Genomic DNA, 13,979 nt, shown 5'->3' on the forward strand with positions numbered 1-13,979 from the left:
ATGAGCGCCTGGAGACCCGGGAGCGGGGCTCTCTCTTCGCCGGTGAGAGGGTCTGGGTCGTGGCGTTACCTGTGGTGGTGGTGGGTTGTGGCAGTCGGGGTGTCAGTGGGCTCGGGAGATCCGTGGTTGTCCGCGGAGGCATGCCCGTCGTCTTGTTCCTGCAGCAGCACCAGGATCTCCTGCGTGGATCCGGAGCGGGGTGTCAGTGCCTTCCCGGTCCTGCAGAGCGAGGCAGAGATGGAGAACATCACCGACATGTGAGTGTCTCTAAGCATCAGATTTTTTTTAAAAAAAAAGGGAGATGTCGGATTCATAAGTGGTGCTTGAATATTCACATTTACCCCACTTTTATCAAGGTGGCTGCATTTCCAACACTTTCCAATTAAAGGAATGTCATCCCTCACCCCTCCTCTGCCAATTGTGTCTGGAACCGGCAGACACGGACCGCAACGACAGAGCCGGAACCGGTTCTGTGTTTTGTTTGTTTGTTTGTTTTTGTTTTTTTTCCAGTGATTCTATAGCGATCGCACGAATTTAAGGCCAATCCACTAATGTACCAGCCCAGATATAAATTGAAGTTACAGTCATTTATTCGGCACAGGTTCGGCTCAGACACATGTAGGTGTAACCTACATTGCATAACAGACTCGTTACCGTCACGGGGCACATCAGTCTTTCGGCACCAGTGTGGAAACAGCCCGTTCAAAAATGAAAGCAGTTTGATTTGACTTTATTCTGACAGACAGACAAAAACCCAGTCTGTGCGCGGGCGCGTACGCGTGCGCGCGCGCGTCTCCCCGTGTATGTGGACGGAGACAAGCGCCCACCAGACACCACTGTCCAAATATTAGCACAGACGCTTCCCAAGATGGCTCATAGTAGGGTATTTAAAAGAGAAGCGGAGAAAACCCGCTGCTGAAGAAAAGCAAAGCGATAGGCCTATTTTTTTTCCCCGGACAGTGTCAACATTTTTGCGTGTGTTTTGAGTGCTGGACGGTCCTCTCCGGGCTGCTGGGGGGCCATTTAAGATGACACAACATCTCAGTGTGCACTGGAAATGTACAGTATACCCCCGCCCCCAGCTTTTCCCTGTCATTTCGGGAAACGTCATTTGGCCTAGAAATAAACTGAAACAAGTCTAAGCGTCTCCGTCTGATGGCACTTCAACGGGAGAGTAATACATTTAATTGCTGCAGTATCATTCTTGGCAAAGAGAAAACGGCCTTGTTGATAATGACTTCTGTCAGAGATAAACAGTCTTCATCGGGGGCCTTGGAGGAGCCTTGGAAGCTGTTTGAATCAGCCAGCGATCTGGTGAAAAGCATCCAACGGGTGCTCGGTTAATGTAAACCGACGAATTACTGATGGCCGTGCGACGCCAAACTCGGGTTCCAAACGACCTTGCCCCAGAAACCGGGGAGACGGGTTACTGTGTCTCCCGTGTCCGTGGTAATTGGTAAGACGTCCCCAATTCGATGACATCTGAGAGAAGGTAATGGGCTCTCGGTGTCAGTGTGAAGGCCCAAATGGCTCTAAAAAAACAAAACAAAACACAAGCACGGTTCTTACACTCTGTGCTGATGTCTCATACAGTGTGTATGGATGTGTTTAATATAAAAGCCGAGTCAAACAAATCACATTCAGTGTTATCCTGCTGAGACAATGTCCTCAAGTAGAGTTTGGGGAGGTGGGTGTCTGGATGACACAGACAAAAAAAAAAAAAAAAAAAAAAAAAAAATCAAAAAGGCAATGTTTCTTTTTGACGAATAACTTCAATGTTGATGATGTTGGTGATATTTTGTGGGTGTTGGCTCTTTAAAAGATATTAACACCCGAGAAACAATCCAGAAAGTTGTTTAATAGGCTATGCAGCTTCACATTAAAGATTGAGAAGACCTCATTTAACCTATAAAAAAAAATATCAGAAAATATACTTTTCTATCACAATACTGATTTATTGACCATTGGCAATCATGGTATATTTAAGCTAATGGACGAATGTGGGTGTGGTGAGCTTAACTCCTCCCTGTTTGCTAAGACAAACATTCAGTGAAGGGGTTAATCACGACCCAAAGCAAAACCAGAGATGGATATTATTATTCAGCGGTCTTACTTGTACTGGAACACTGTCTGCTTTTGTCTTCATCACTGATTTACAGCATAGTTGGTGATTGCTTGAAGATGACATATGAGAATGTTTCCTTAAAAACATTTAGTCAGAAGTTAATTTCAGTTGTGTGTCATTATAATCGGGCAAATCTAGTGAAAGCAATTTTGATGAAACCGTGTGTTGCAGATGCTGCTTTTCCAAAAAATGGGTTTCAGTTATCAGTGTTTCTTTATGTGTATAGCACTGAAAAAATGCTGACATACTTTGTAAGCTCATCTAATTACTGAAAGCCCCGTACGAAATTGTATTACTGTTTTTTCTAGAGTTTTTTATTTTTTTTCAGGCTTTTTGGCTTTATTTGATAGTGACAGCGGAGAGCTGACAGGAAATTAAGGGAGAGAAAGGAGAGACTGTATGCAACAAAGGTCCCAAGCTGGACTTGAACTGGGGATGTTGCGATTACATGGTGTGGTACAGCGTCTTAGTCCACGATTGCAGCAGGACACCCCCTATGAAATGGTTATGTGTTGTCTTTTCAACCCTCACTTGTCAATCTTTTGACTTCCATGAATTAAAATGTGATTATTTTGGTAGAAATTCAGAGACTCTAAATTTGAGAGAGGTCAAACACAGCATATCATGTTGTATTTGAGATAATTAGTATCGGCCCTCCACTACTATAGCCTTTTTAATGATCTTGGAAATCAATGAATCTAATTAGAATAGTTTTTGTTTCAGTTTTCCAGTTGGAGGCTGTATGTCACCGTAGGAAAAACTTTATTATGTTCTTTTGTCTGGTTGAAATGTTTCTGTTTGTGCTTCCCTCCGTTAACAAATGAGTCTTCTGACACTCACTTGTTTCTCCTGACAGTTACATCGCCAACCAGAGCAGCTTCTCCTCCATCAACGACAAAGACCTGCACTACTACAAGAATCTCAGGAACCTGTGAGTCTTTCGTGGCTTATGTTAGCAAGAAAAACACTTCTGAGGTATTGTGAATGGACAAAGCTGCCAAAAAAACCCGATTACACACAGTTATATATGTCATACATATATTTTTAAAATTCTTTGGCACCCCTATTGTGTAAAAATGTTTGTGTATATGTACATCCCAGCCAATGTAGGCTCAATATATTGGCAGCATTTTAAGGCAGGTAGATAAACAAAATAGATAAATGTAGATAAACTACATTTGAATAACATTTCAACAGTATTTCTGTACTTATTTTGGATGTTATAGTCCACTATATGTGACATATAGATTTACTCTGCTTTTACCAATAATTCTCCCCCTTTGCTTAGGCAATATATTGTCCATGTCTGCTGCTTTAAAATCCCACTTTGTTTATCGCTGTGTCCCAAGGTGTTTGGAGTTACTGTGTCTGCCTCATTTCTCTGTATCTCATTTCATTTCTTAAACTAAAAAAGAACTGACTACCAAGCAGCACTTTCTTATAAAATGCAATAATCTGTTAAGTGGACACAACTTAATTTCCCAGCCAATATCCCATTTGGTAGACACATTAGTGCAAAGTGTGTTACGCACTGCAAGTTTGTATATGCTTTTAGTTGTGGTTTGATCCAGTGTCAACAAAACTCTAAATGCAGAAAGGATTAGTGCTGTTTTTTGAATACAACTGTCGTACACTCGGTGCAGCTTTAACATTTTGCAATCCTGTATATGATGCCACTATTTCACAGTTAAAATATTTTTACAGTAATTGTAAGTGAAGTGTTGATTCATATCAGGTAATGACATTATCTTACAGCCTCACCTCAGCTGATAAAGGGCACAGACTCTCTGAGCACCTGGTTTTAACAGTGCTGAGTAATGTACAGTACTGCAGCAATGTTAAAGGCACCTTAAACAGACTCTTAAAACAGTTTTTTTTTTACATGAAAAGGATTTCTACTGAGACATCTGTTACACTTACTGTATATCCAGAGGATTAGAGTGTAAATTTGGTAATTGATTGAAAGAAAAATGATCTGGATAATTGATTCAGTTATTCTTTTTAAAACTTCCAACTTCTCACATGAAAAGATTGTTTGCTTTTCTTTGTCATTTATCACTGAAAACTGAATATGTTTGGGTTGTGGATTGTCGATTGAACAAAACAAGACAGTTTATGATGTCACCTTTGGGTCTGGGAAGTTGTGGTTGTCATAATCAAAAAATAATTGCCATACATGATAACAAAAAAAAATTGTTATTGGCAGCCATATTGACACTGCTTTTGGTGTAATGATCATTGGTTGCTTTAATGGCACACTCGATGAACTGACAATTGGTTTCTTTCCATGTGAATAACAAGTTTTCTGTGTCTCTGTCAGTTTATTTCACAGTTAACTACACACCATACACCTATGCTCATATGCAACAAGTCCTAGAACTTGAACGATAAAGTACATTGTTTGTCCAAGCCCTCTAGGACGACATATTGGCGTGTTTTCTGATCTGATGCCCCAGTTAGCAGAATATCATCATTTGTCTGTGCCTTCCAAAAACCGTCATAAATGACAGTTGAAAATCCATTTTACGATTTTTAACCTTAGCTATGGCTGAGGTAGGGTTAGGTTTAGGCACAAAAACGACTTGGTTAGGGTTTGAAATTTGAAATGGGAAACGAACAGCGGTCTCAAACGTTAAAGATGAGATGTTCTGCTGACCCATCCATTCACCCTGACCTCCACCATCCACAGTTTTTGTTGCTGTATAACAACATCTCCTGCCTTCATACTTTGCGCCTGTCATAATTACCGTGGCTGCTAGAGGGCTTTGTCAGTTGAACATAAACATACGTGTATGTTGCTCTACTTGGGAGGACAGTCTCCTCATGTAACATTGCTAAATTCTTCTGATGTTGCTACATTTAAGCCAATAATATGCATGCCCTACCAGGTCGTAAATGTCCATCCTTATTTTTGGCTATTGTAATTTAAATTAAAAGGATTCCACTTTCTAAAAAGACAAACTTTATTATAAGGACAGAATTTGGGTTGCCAGGTTATGAAAAAGTCCTTTTGCTGATATATATCCCCTTCTAGCGGGACTTATTAGAAAGTGGAATCAAGTGTGTCTTCTCGGACTTCATGGAACTAATCGGAGTTTATGTTTTTGCTGCTGTTTATGTTGCAGTTGTTCGTGAAGATATTGATGATGCTGTTATATATATATGTATTTTTTCTCAGAACGGTGACCAACAGCAGGCTAACATATGTATCGAAGCTGGCCTTTCAAAACAACATCAAGTTACAGTACCTGTAAGTAAAAGCACTTCTGATTCTATCATAATATACAATATACTCTTTTGTATTTAATGATGTGACAGCTTTACAGCCATTATTTATCACTTTTAGTGAGGAATTTGTTCGACTCTGTTAAAATTTACTCGTCTTTAAAAAATGTTACTTACATTTAAATTTTTTTAATTAATTGTATTACTTATTGTTTAAACTAATGAATGCAAAATTGGTTTCACAATAAAAAAACAGTAATACAGTATGTAATACTACAGGGAGTCTGCTAACCAGAAACAAAATGGCTGAGAGACTGAAAATGAAGTCAAGTTCAGGTTCACACTGAACATGATTCATAATTGATTGTCAAATCTTGGGACCTTGTAAACATAATTAAAGTTAGATGCTTATTAAAGTCATCAAATAGACCACTTAAGGTTAATTGTCACAATCCTTAGAGGGGAAAACTTTTGATGAGAAAAATAATGCAGGCTTACTGGTACACGTAGAGATGTACTGTAAATGCTGTAACATCAACCTAATATTTTGCCGTGGTAGTACAAATGCAATCTCATTCCCTGATGTTCAAATTCATTCCCAGGAATCTGAAAGATAACAACCTGTCATCACTGTCCTGGAGGATATTCAGACACCTCAACATCTCTTATCTGTGAGTTCAGTGCTGCCTTCGTTATCAGTCTTTCCATCACCGTGTCCGTCTTTATATCTGTTTCTCTCTCTAGTTCACCCTCCAGTTATCATCATACTCTGTATATAAACACAGACCTATAGCATCTGTGATGTGACCTGTAGGTTTCTTATGTGATGATTTGAAGCTTGGAATTGGGTTTACCGCTGCCCCCAATCTTGGGTTGTCCTGCAGCCAGAAAATTATTATTTTTTAATTGAGATCGAGGCAACAGGATGGAGAGATTATCTGAACCGACAAGCAACCACCAGGGCTCAGTGTGATTGACTATGACACCTGTACATCAAGGGAAACATTTCTGTGTCTCCCATTACTGTAATGAAGTAATAATCGAGACACTAAAATTAAGAGAAAAAATCTATACACTTTGTATTTCTAGAGAGAGAATTTGTACATTTTTTTTCATGAGCTGGCCAATGAAATAATTGCATCTTGAATAGTTGAACATTTGAGGAAACACTCTTATTTGCTTTCTTGCCAAGAGTTAGATGAGAAGATCAATACCACTCCCATATCTCTCCGTTAAATATAAAGCCGAAGCCAGGAGACAGTTAGCTTAGCTCAGAATAAAGACTGTAGACGGGGGAAGCAGCTAGCCTATCTAGCCTACCAGCACCACCTTGTTTAATATGTAGAAAAACTAAAGCATAAAAATGGCAGGTTGTTGTTTTAAGGGGTCTCCTGAGCGGGACAATTTCTTGTCCAAGGTCAGTGACTTTCTGGAGTATCCTCTGCTGCTTGGCAGCCTCGGGGTGATGACAACACTACAGGAGGTAACTGCAACCAGCCAAGAAATAGTCATAGGCACATAAAACCCCTCATTATTTTTACACCTCGGTTTTTGTTTGGATTAAATGAACGAGATATAACATCTTAATTAGTGAGCTTCAGAAGTGCTGGTAGGCAGATTTTGTTATCGTTTGACAGAGCCAGGCTGGCTGTTACTCCTGCTCCCCAAGCATTAGTGCTAAGCTACAACTGCTGGCTGTAGCTTCATATTTAATGGACAGACATGAGAGTGGTATCAATCTTCTCATCCAACTCTGGGTAAGAAAACAAATATGCAAATTGTACAAAATGTCAAACAATCTCTTTAAACACTTATAAACTGTGTAGTGGCAGTTGCCATGTAGTTGCAATCAACTATTCCTTACTGTTACGCTCTCTCACTCCACTAGTCTGTTCTTGACGGTTTTTGACTTTGTGTGTGTGTGTGTGCGTGTGTGTGTATGTGTGTGTGTGTGTGTGTGTGTGTGTGTGTGTGTGTGTGTGTGTGTGTGTGTGTGTGTTTAGGATCCTGTCAGGGAACCCTCTGCACTGCTCCTGTGAGAACATGTGGATCAAGCTGTGGTTAGGGGAGGAAGCAGACATTCAGGAGCTGCGCTGCATCGAGGATGGAGGAGGACGCAAGCTGCTGTCCAGACTGACACTGCCTAACTGTGGTGAGGGGACACACACACACACACACACACACACACACACACACACACACACACAAAACACCTCTGTAAGGAGCTGGAGAAGACATTTATAGGCGGTAGCTGAGTGCAAAGTCTGGAAGTACCTGGAGAAAAACTATAATCCTAATGGTTTCCTCTACAGAAAATTTTCCGGTCGCACGTGTTTGTATTTACATGCATAGTTGTGTGTGTGTGTTTGCATAAATGTGTACGTGTTTATGTGCAGAACCTACACTGTACAAAATTTGTTACTGCAAGACAAATGTCCAAAGTGTTTTGTCAGTTCTCAGGGGAAGTTTGGGGGGTGGATGACTGGAGAAAGTGAATTTGGTTTTTTTTTGTTTTTTTTGTTTTTTTTAAAACCTATGAAAATAACTGTACAAAGAATACAATTAATGTACTCAGAACAGCCACTGCAGTAATCAGTAATATATACCTGCTGGTATGTGAATTTCCGTGGGCTACAGTGAGGACATAGCGCATACTGTACTTCACTTCTCCAGTGCTCTGCTTAGCTTGTATGTTCTAATTTCCCTAGACACAGTGCAGTGCAATAAAATAAAAAATTAAAAAAAATTAAAAAAACCCCAACAATGTCTTACATGTGACCAAGCAAACAAACAATCAAATGAACACATGCATGCACAGTAAGAGCCCTGCTTTTATAGAGGGCTTACTAATGTAGTTTGGTCTCTGTTGGGTGTCACTGAAAGTTCACAGACACTAAACAGGCTGACTATATAGCTGTCCTGTAGGGATTTTACTCATATGATACATAGATTAGCTGCTAGATGGAAGAGAGAGAAATGTGTGACATACTGAGTTGTGTGTGTGTGTGTGTGTGTGTGTGTGTGTGTGTGTGCGTGCGTGCGTGCGTGCGTGTGTGTGTGCTCTGTGCCAGGTTAAGTCTGGTTATATAGACTGGTTAAAGTCATCTAAGACATTAGCTTATACGTGCAGAAAGGTCAATGTACAGGACATTATAGAAGCAGAAAGACATTATACTGCAAAGGAACATTTGTGTTATTGGACACACAGATGAGATCATTGAGTCTCAAAGATGCTGAGTGTGGAGAAAATTCACGGCGTGTGTCACAGTAAAATTAAGTGTTATCTGCACTTTCAGACCATCTCCACTCTGTCCTATAGCACAAGTGACCTGCTGTCACGCAGCAGATTTTATTTCCTTTTTCTCTGAATCATCATTTATCAGTTGACTAGGAAAGAATTGTCTCTGGATTTACAGAGAGCTGCACTAATACACTCAACTGCAACAGCTATAATGATGATTTGAGCATTGGAATTGATAAATTGATAAATTAAGGAAACAATTATTTATTTAGTGTTAAGTTGCAAAGAAAAACTATTTATTATTCCCACAATTGGGAATACTGTGTCTGCAAACCAGAAAATATTTTAAAACCTAAACATTCTATACCTAAAACATTTCTCAGAGTTCCTGGAGAAGACCTGAACAACGAGTACCTGCCACAGTGTGTAACTGTAATGTCAAGCTAACCATCAAACTTGCTCTCACTCCGGTAGAGACTTTCACAGACCACAAAGCTTTTATGTATTTGCTTATGGGGGTCTTTATCAAGCTTGGATGTATAAATGTCAGCGGTCAATTAACATTTTATTCTTCCCTTCTTTACCATATACTGTATCTCCTGCATGAATTTTTAATGAATCTCTCTATTTTGGACTCTTTTCTATTCATAAACAGGGTAAGATTACAGCTTGACCTCTCTCTGAAAGTCTGAGCCTGACCTGCTCTCATTCTCTGAAGAAAAATCATCCAAACTCAGCCTGGATTTGCAGGTTTTTACAAGCACAAATCTGGCTGAAACTGACATTAAGGAATAATTTAGAGCTTGAGCTTGACCCAAGTAAACAAATGAAACTCAGATTGTTCCAGCCTTTGGGGGAATAAGTACATTCAGATCTGGTTTGTGACTGTAAAGTGAAAGTGAACATAAAATAGCCACTTCATTTTTGATTTAAATCTATAAAACACACCATAACAGCAGTCAGTTTAGAGGCCTAATTGGAATGTAATATATTTTTTTCTCTAATAAAACAGAACATGAATCCGAAAGTATTTTTTCCATCTTGACAGTGCAAATGATCTGGTCAAAAATAGCTCAGGGCAGTGGGGACACACAGAATACAAACAATAAGTTAGCTTGCAGGAAGCTAACAATGTCATTGATAACTCCTATTGATCTGTCCCCTCTGTCTCCCCTCTGTTCGAAGTTAATTTTGGCATTAGCACAGTTGCAACAGAGCCCGTGGAGTGGTGGGCTGGGGACCCCCTGGTAGAGTGACATATGAGGAGGAGGACATGGTGGGGCAGGGGCGCCAAATATTGCCCCAGGGCTAACAATGATACACCAAAAGACCTCTCAGTCTGGCCAAACTGCTGGCCTTTTGGTTTCTCTGTCGTTTTTTCTTACTATCTTTTGCCTCTCCCTCTCTCTGTCCGCCTTTCCTCCTCTCAATTACTCATTTTCCATCTTTCCGTCTGCATCATGTATGAGTGTTTCTCCTTCTGTATGCCTGCACATTTCTGAGTGACATATGAGGAAGGCACAAAGGAGAGGAAGTACCCAATGATTCCCCTCGGGCTATCACTGATCTCACAGGCCGCCCACTTATGTCTCTCTCCCTCTGTTTCTCTCTGTGGACTGTTAGCTGCCGGAGCTCCACTCGAAAAGGCTGGCAAACACAGACTGCTCCCACAACTGACCGATACAAAACTTTATTAAAAAAAGGCTGCTCTGATGTTACTGCAGTCCCATGCCCGTGCAATATGAAAGCAAGTGAACTGTGTCACGCCACAAAAATGTTGGGGTTCAAACAGCTGAAGGTGTTAAAACACTCCCACTCAGTTGTTAACAGGATGATGAAAACAATTTATAAAAAAAACTTATGGAAACCTATAAACTCTTGTTTAATTCCCTTAATGACTCCTTTTTAAGTGGTATGATTACTTTAGCTCACGGGGATCAAGAAATTTTAGCTTGTTCTATGATCACAGACATTACAGCCTACGTTTCTGTTGATAAAAGTAACTGCTAAAGGCTCCAAAAGGCATAAATGTTAATAATTGAAACCAGGTGTCCCGAGCAATGGGTGCTTTTTTCATGTGCTGTGGAAATGACAGCATATGGATTGCCAGATCTCTGCTGGTCACATCATGGCACAGATGTACTCTGTCTTCATTTGTCTCCCTCTCTGTTTGTCTGTCTCTCTGTCAGCTCATTTGTTTGCTTGAATGACTGTCTATCAGGCTCCTTTGCCCATTATAATCCCCTTTTCTGTCTTTTGATTTTTATTCATGTATTTTTTCCTCTGCCTCCATCGTTCCCTCTCAAGCTTGTATTTTTGGTGAGTTAATCGTACACAGAGACAAATATGTTTCAGACTGTCAGCCTTTCTTAATTAAATTCAATTAAATCAAATCAGATAATGACACAAAACGCTGTAATACCAAACTTATCATCAACACAAAAGTTAGAAAGCACAAAGCAAATCAACACCATGCGGATTGACAGAGAGAAATGAGGTTAGTGTTTAAGCCTTGCAACCCTCATTTATGAGTGAGGTTTTGCTAACAGGAGGCTTCAAGAGGGTTTCAATAGGACGAAAGCTTAAAAAACAGAAGAGCATAGCTGGTCAAAACTATTCAGTAAATCATCTTTGGGGAAATGGAAGAAAGTAATTGCTAAGATTTTGAAATGGGGAGAAAAGTTGTGTAAAGATAGACATTGTAGTTTAGATTTTTTATTTTATTAGGGGTCCTTCAAATGACAAAAATGATGCATAGCTGAAGAGAGGTGGAAATTAATGGTGTAATGGTCGAGGTGCTTTCACGCAGGAGACCAAAGTTTCACCTTTCCATTAACTGTTAACAGTCTTTCCCTAACCTTAACATTTTCTAGCTGGCTAACCTTAACTGTACCATAATGTCATAACCACAACATTTCCCTAACCCTAACCATAATAGTGGTTGGAAAAAAGTGGAATTAAATTGAACAAAAAAAACAAAACATAATGCTTGTTTTTTAAAATCATCCAGTATCAATGTTCTTGCCTGGTTGAGCTGATCAAACACCAAAATAGTTAGTTAGATAAAGGAAATCAACTTCACTACTTGCCACAATAACTCAAATGTAGCACTTCTTTAGATATTAAAAAAGTAAAGGGGCAACAGATACAGAAAGGTAGGATTTGAGGACAATTAAAACCTTATTTGAGTATATTATATTTGAATGATCTGATATTGGAGTCAGAGCAGGCCCGGTGTCAATCTGACCCGCGATAGTTGTAGTTAGAAAACCAATAATCTATAACAGATTCTGGGTTTCAAAGTTGCTTAGCCTGTCCTGCCTCTTGTTCTCTGCCCTGTTTCTCTGAATTCTTTGGGGCAGAAATTATTTTGTGAATCTTTCTCATAATGTGTTGACAGTCTTCACTGTGCTTGAACAGCAGAATAATGCAGAGGCAAACTCGGGGACAGATTTGTGTTGTGCGACTCTCCAGCACATTTTCTCCTCTCCCCGTTGTATATTTGAGAAATATTTCTCTCCCTCTCGCCTGTTTCTGCCTCTCGTCAGAAATCATGACATCACGGGGTTGGTGGAAGGGCTGGAGCGTTACATAATAAATGCGAACACTCTAAACACCGATATGGAAGTGTCTATTGTGGCCTATAACAAGAGCTGACAACAATGCCACCTCCAACAAGGAGGCTGAGGTATGCCGTGGCGTATTGTGCGGAGGTTTCAATCCAGAGAGCAGTGGATGTTTTCCTTTTAAATCTGAGCTGTGAGCAGCTATTCAGCACCACATCACCGGGGCATATTATTGATGCTGTGCCTGTAATTCACAGCCCATTCATAGTACAGGCTCTCGGTGAATGAAGGCAATCTGGATTCAAGGAGTGTCAAGGACTGGCCTATACGCAGTGCTAATGAGATGTATTCTTCACACATTCATTCCTCTAGATTTGATAAGGTGAGGTTTTCATGGTTACAATTTTACCCAATTCTCTCCCTGTAGAAATAATTGTTGACAGAAAAGGAGGTCCTTTTTATGATTTTCACATAAAGGAAAATACTGGTAGTACAAAGTAAAAGTGGTGAAAATACAAATAAGCTCTTATATGTCTGTGCCCAGGGGCCCATTGTCTCACAATTCATCCGTATCCTTTAGAGGTGTACATTAAGTGAGCAATTATAGAAAAAGTAACAGAGAATAAACCTCTAGACCTTTAGACCTTGGATATAGTAGTTCAAGAAGACAATGTGTACTATGTTTTTTCAGAGCATTCAACTATATCACATGGTCATGGATCTAGAGGGATGTGGGCTAAGTACCTGTCATGGATTTCTCCGTAGCACTTTTAGGATTTATCATCTTTGTTGGCTCAGAGTTAAGCATGAAAGTTCATTCTTCTTTATAGAAATAGTTGTCTGACAAAACAATAAGCCTGCATATCAACAGATCCACCTCAGTGATAAAGAATTTGTGATTCAGCTGAAAGCCAGAGAATGGTCCTTGCGTTGGGATTGTTTTGTCAAAAAAATAAATGAAAATACAATTTGCAGAATCTTTTATTAGATATTTTAAAACATGTTGATACAGTCTCAGTTTGCACTTGACATGGCCTTATGTAGTTTAAGGTTCTACATCGATTGCTTTTTTTCTAAAGTCAAACTTGCTAAGATATAGATACTACTGTATATGTGATTGGTTCAGAAATTCCCCGCCTCTCCTGCCCCATATGTTTTGGCCTTGACTTTCCAATTTTTGGAGCTGTAGTTTTGTCAGATATCGCTGTAACACTGCTTGCATGTAGGCTAATTTTACTGAGTCGGAAAAGCCCACAGCCCCCCCCACTCACACTCTGTAGTTGAGGGAAGTGATGTAGCACCTCAGACCGGAGAAGCTCAGGTATGTTCTTCATAATTTCCCAGGAAAATTCAAAAAATGTTGCAGACCTTTCTCAGTTATGCTACACTAGGTTCAAAACTCTATTTAAGGTAATAAAACAATTATTCAATCATATTTGTGAATCCACCACATTACTATATTCTGTACAGCAGCTATGGTTTGTCTTGTGAATATACTGTATTATTTTATATATGTATTTTATTTTTTTTGTTTTGTTTTGTTTTTGTTTGCTTGTTAGTAATTTCTAATCTCATATCTCCCTGTGTGTATTATGTGTGTGCTTTTTTGTTATTGGTATGTTCAAAAACCAACAAACAAACTAAATAAGAATACATTTGACCAATACTAGGCAGTACTGTGTATTTGGCTCGTCCTCTGCAGATACTTGGCCACCAGCATTTTCCATATATTTAAGAATGGCTGCAGGTGGGCTGTAGCTCTGGCCAAACACTGAAGCACATTATAATGAAATCTTTCCACGTAATGCCTCATGTGTTGTCA

The 13,979-nt window shown here is 39.7% G+C and overlaps 1 protein-coding gene across 1 annotated transcript in view; it reads left to right on the top strand.

The window, feature by feature from the left end:
* Window positions 1-13,979, top strand: part of ntrk2a (neurotrophic tyrosine kinase, receptor, type 2a) — an 85,632-nt gene continuing 71,653 nt past the window's right edge. Inside the window, exons 1-5 of the mRNA XM_040154678.1 lie at window positions 1-257; window positions 2,982-3,056; window positions 5,304-5,375; window positions 5,953-6,021; window positions 7,354-7,502. Coding sequence (XP_040010612.1) covers window positions 1-257; window positions 2,982-3,056; window positions 5,304-5,375; window positions 5,953-6,021; window positions 7,354-7,502 — 622 coding nt within the window. The remainder of the gene's footprint in view (window positions 258-2,981; window positions 3,057-5,303; window positions 5,376-5,952; window positions 6,022-7,353; window positions 7,503-13,979) is intronic.

This window comes from Xiphias gladius, chromosome 19, assembly GCF_016859285.1.
Source record: "Xiphias gladius isolate SHS-SW01 ecotype Sanya breed wild chromosome 19, ASM1685928v1, whole genome shotgun sequence".
In the NCBI taxonomy this organism is placed as follows: domain Eukaryota; kingdom Metazoa; phylum Chordata; class Actinopteri; order Istiophoriformes; family Xiphiidae; genus Xiphias; species Xiphias gladius.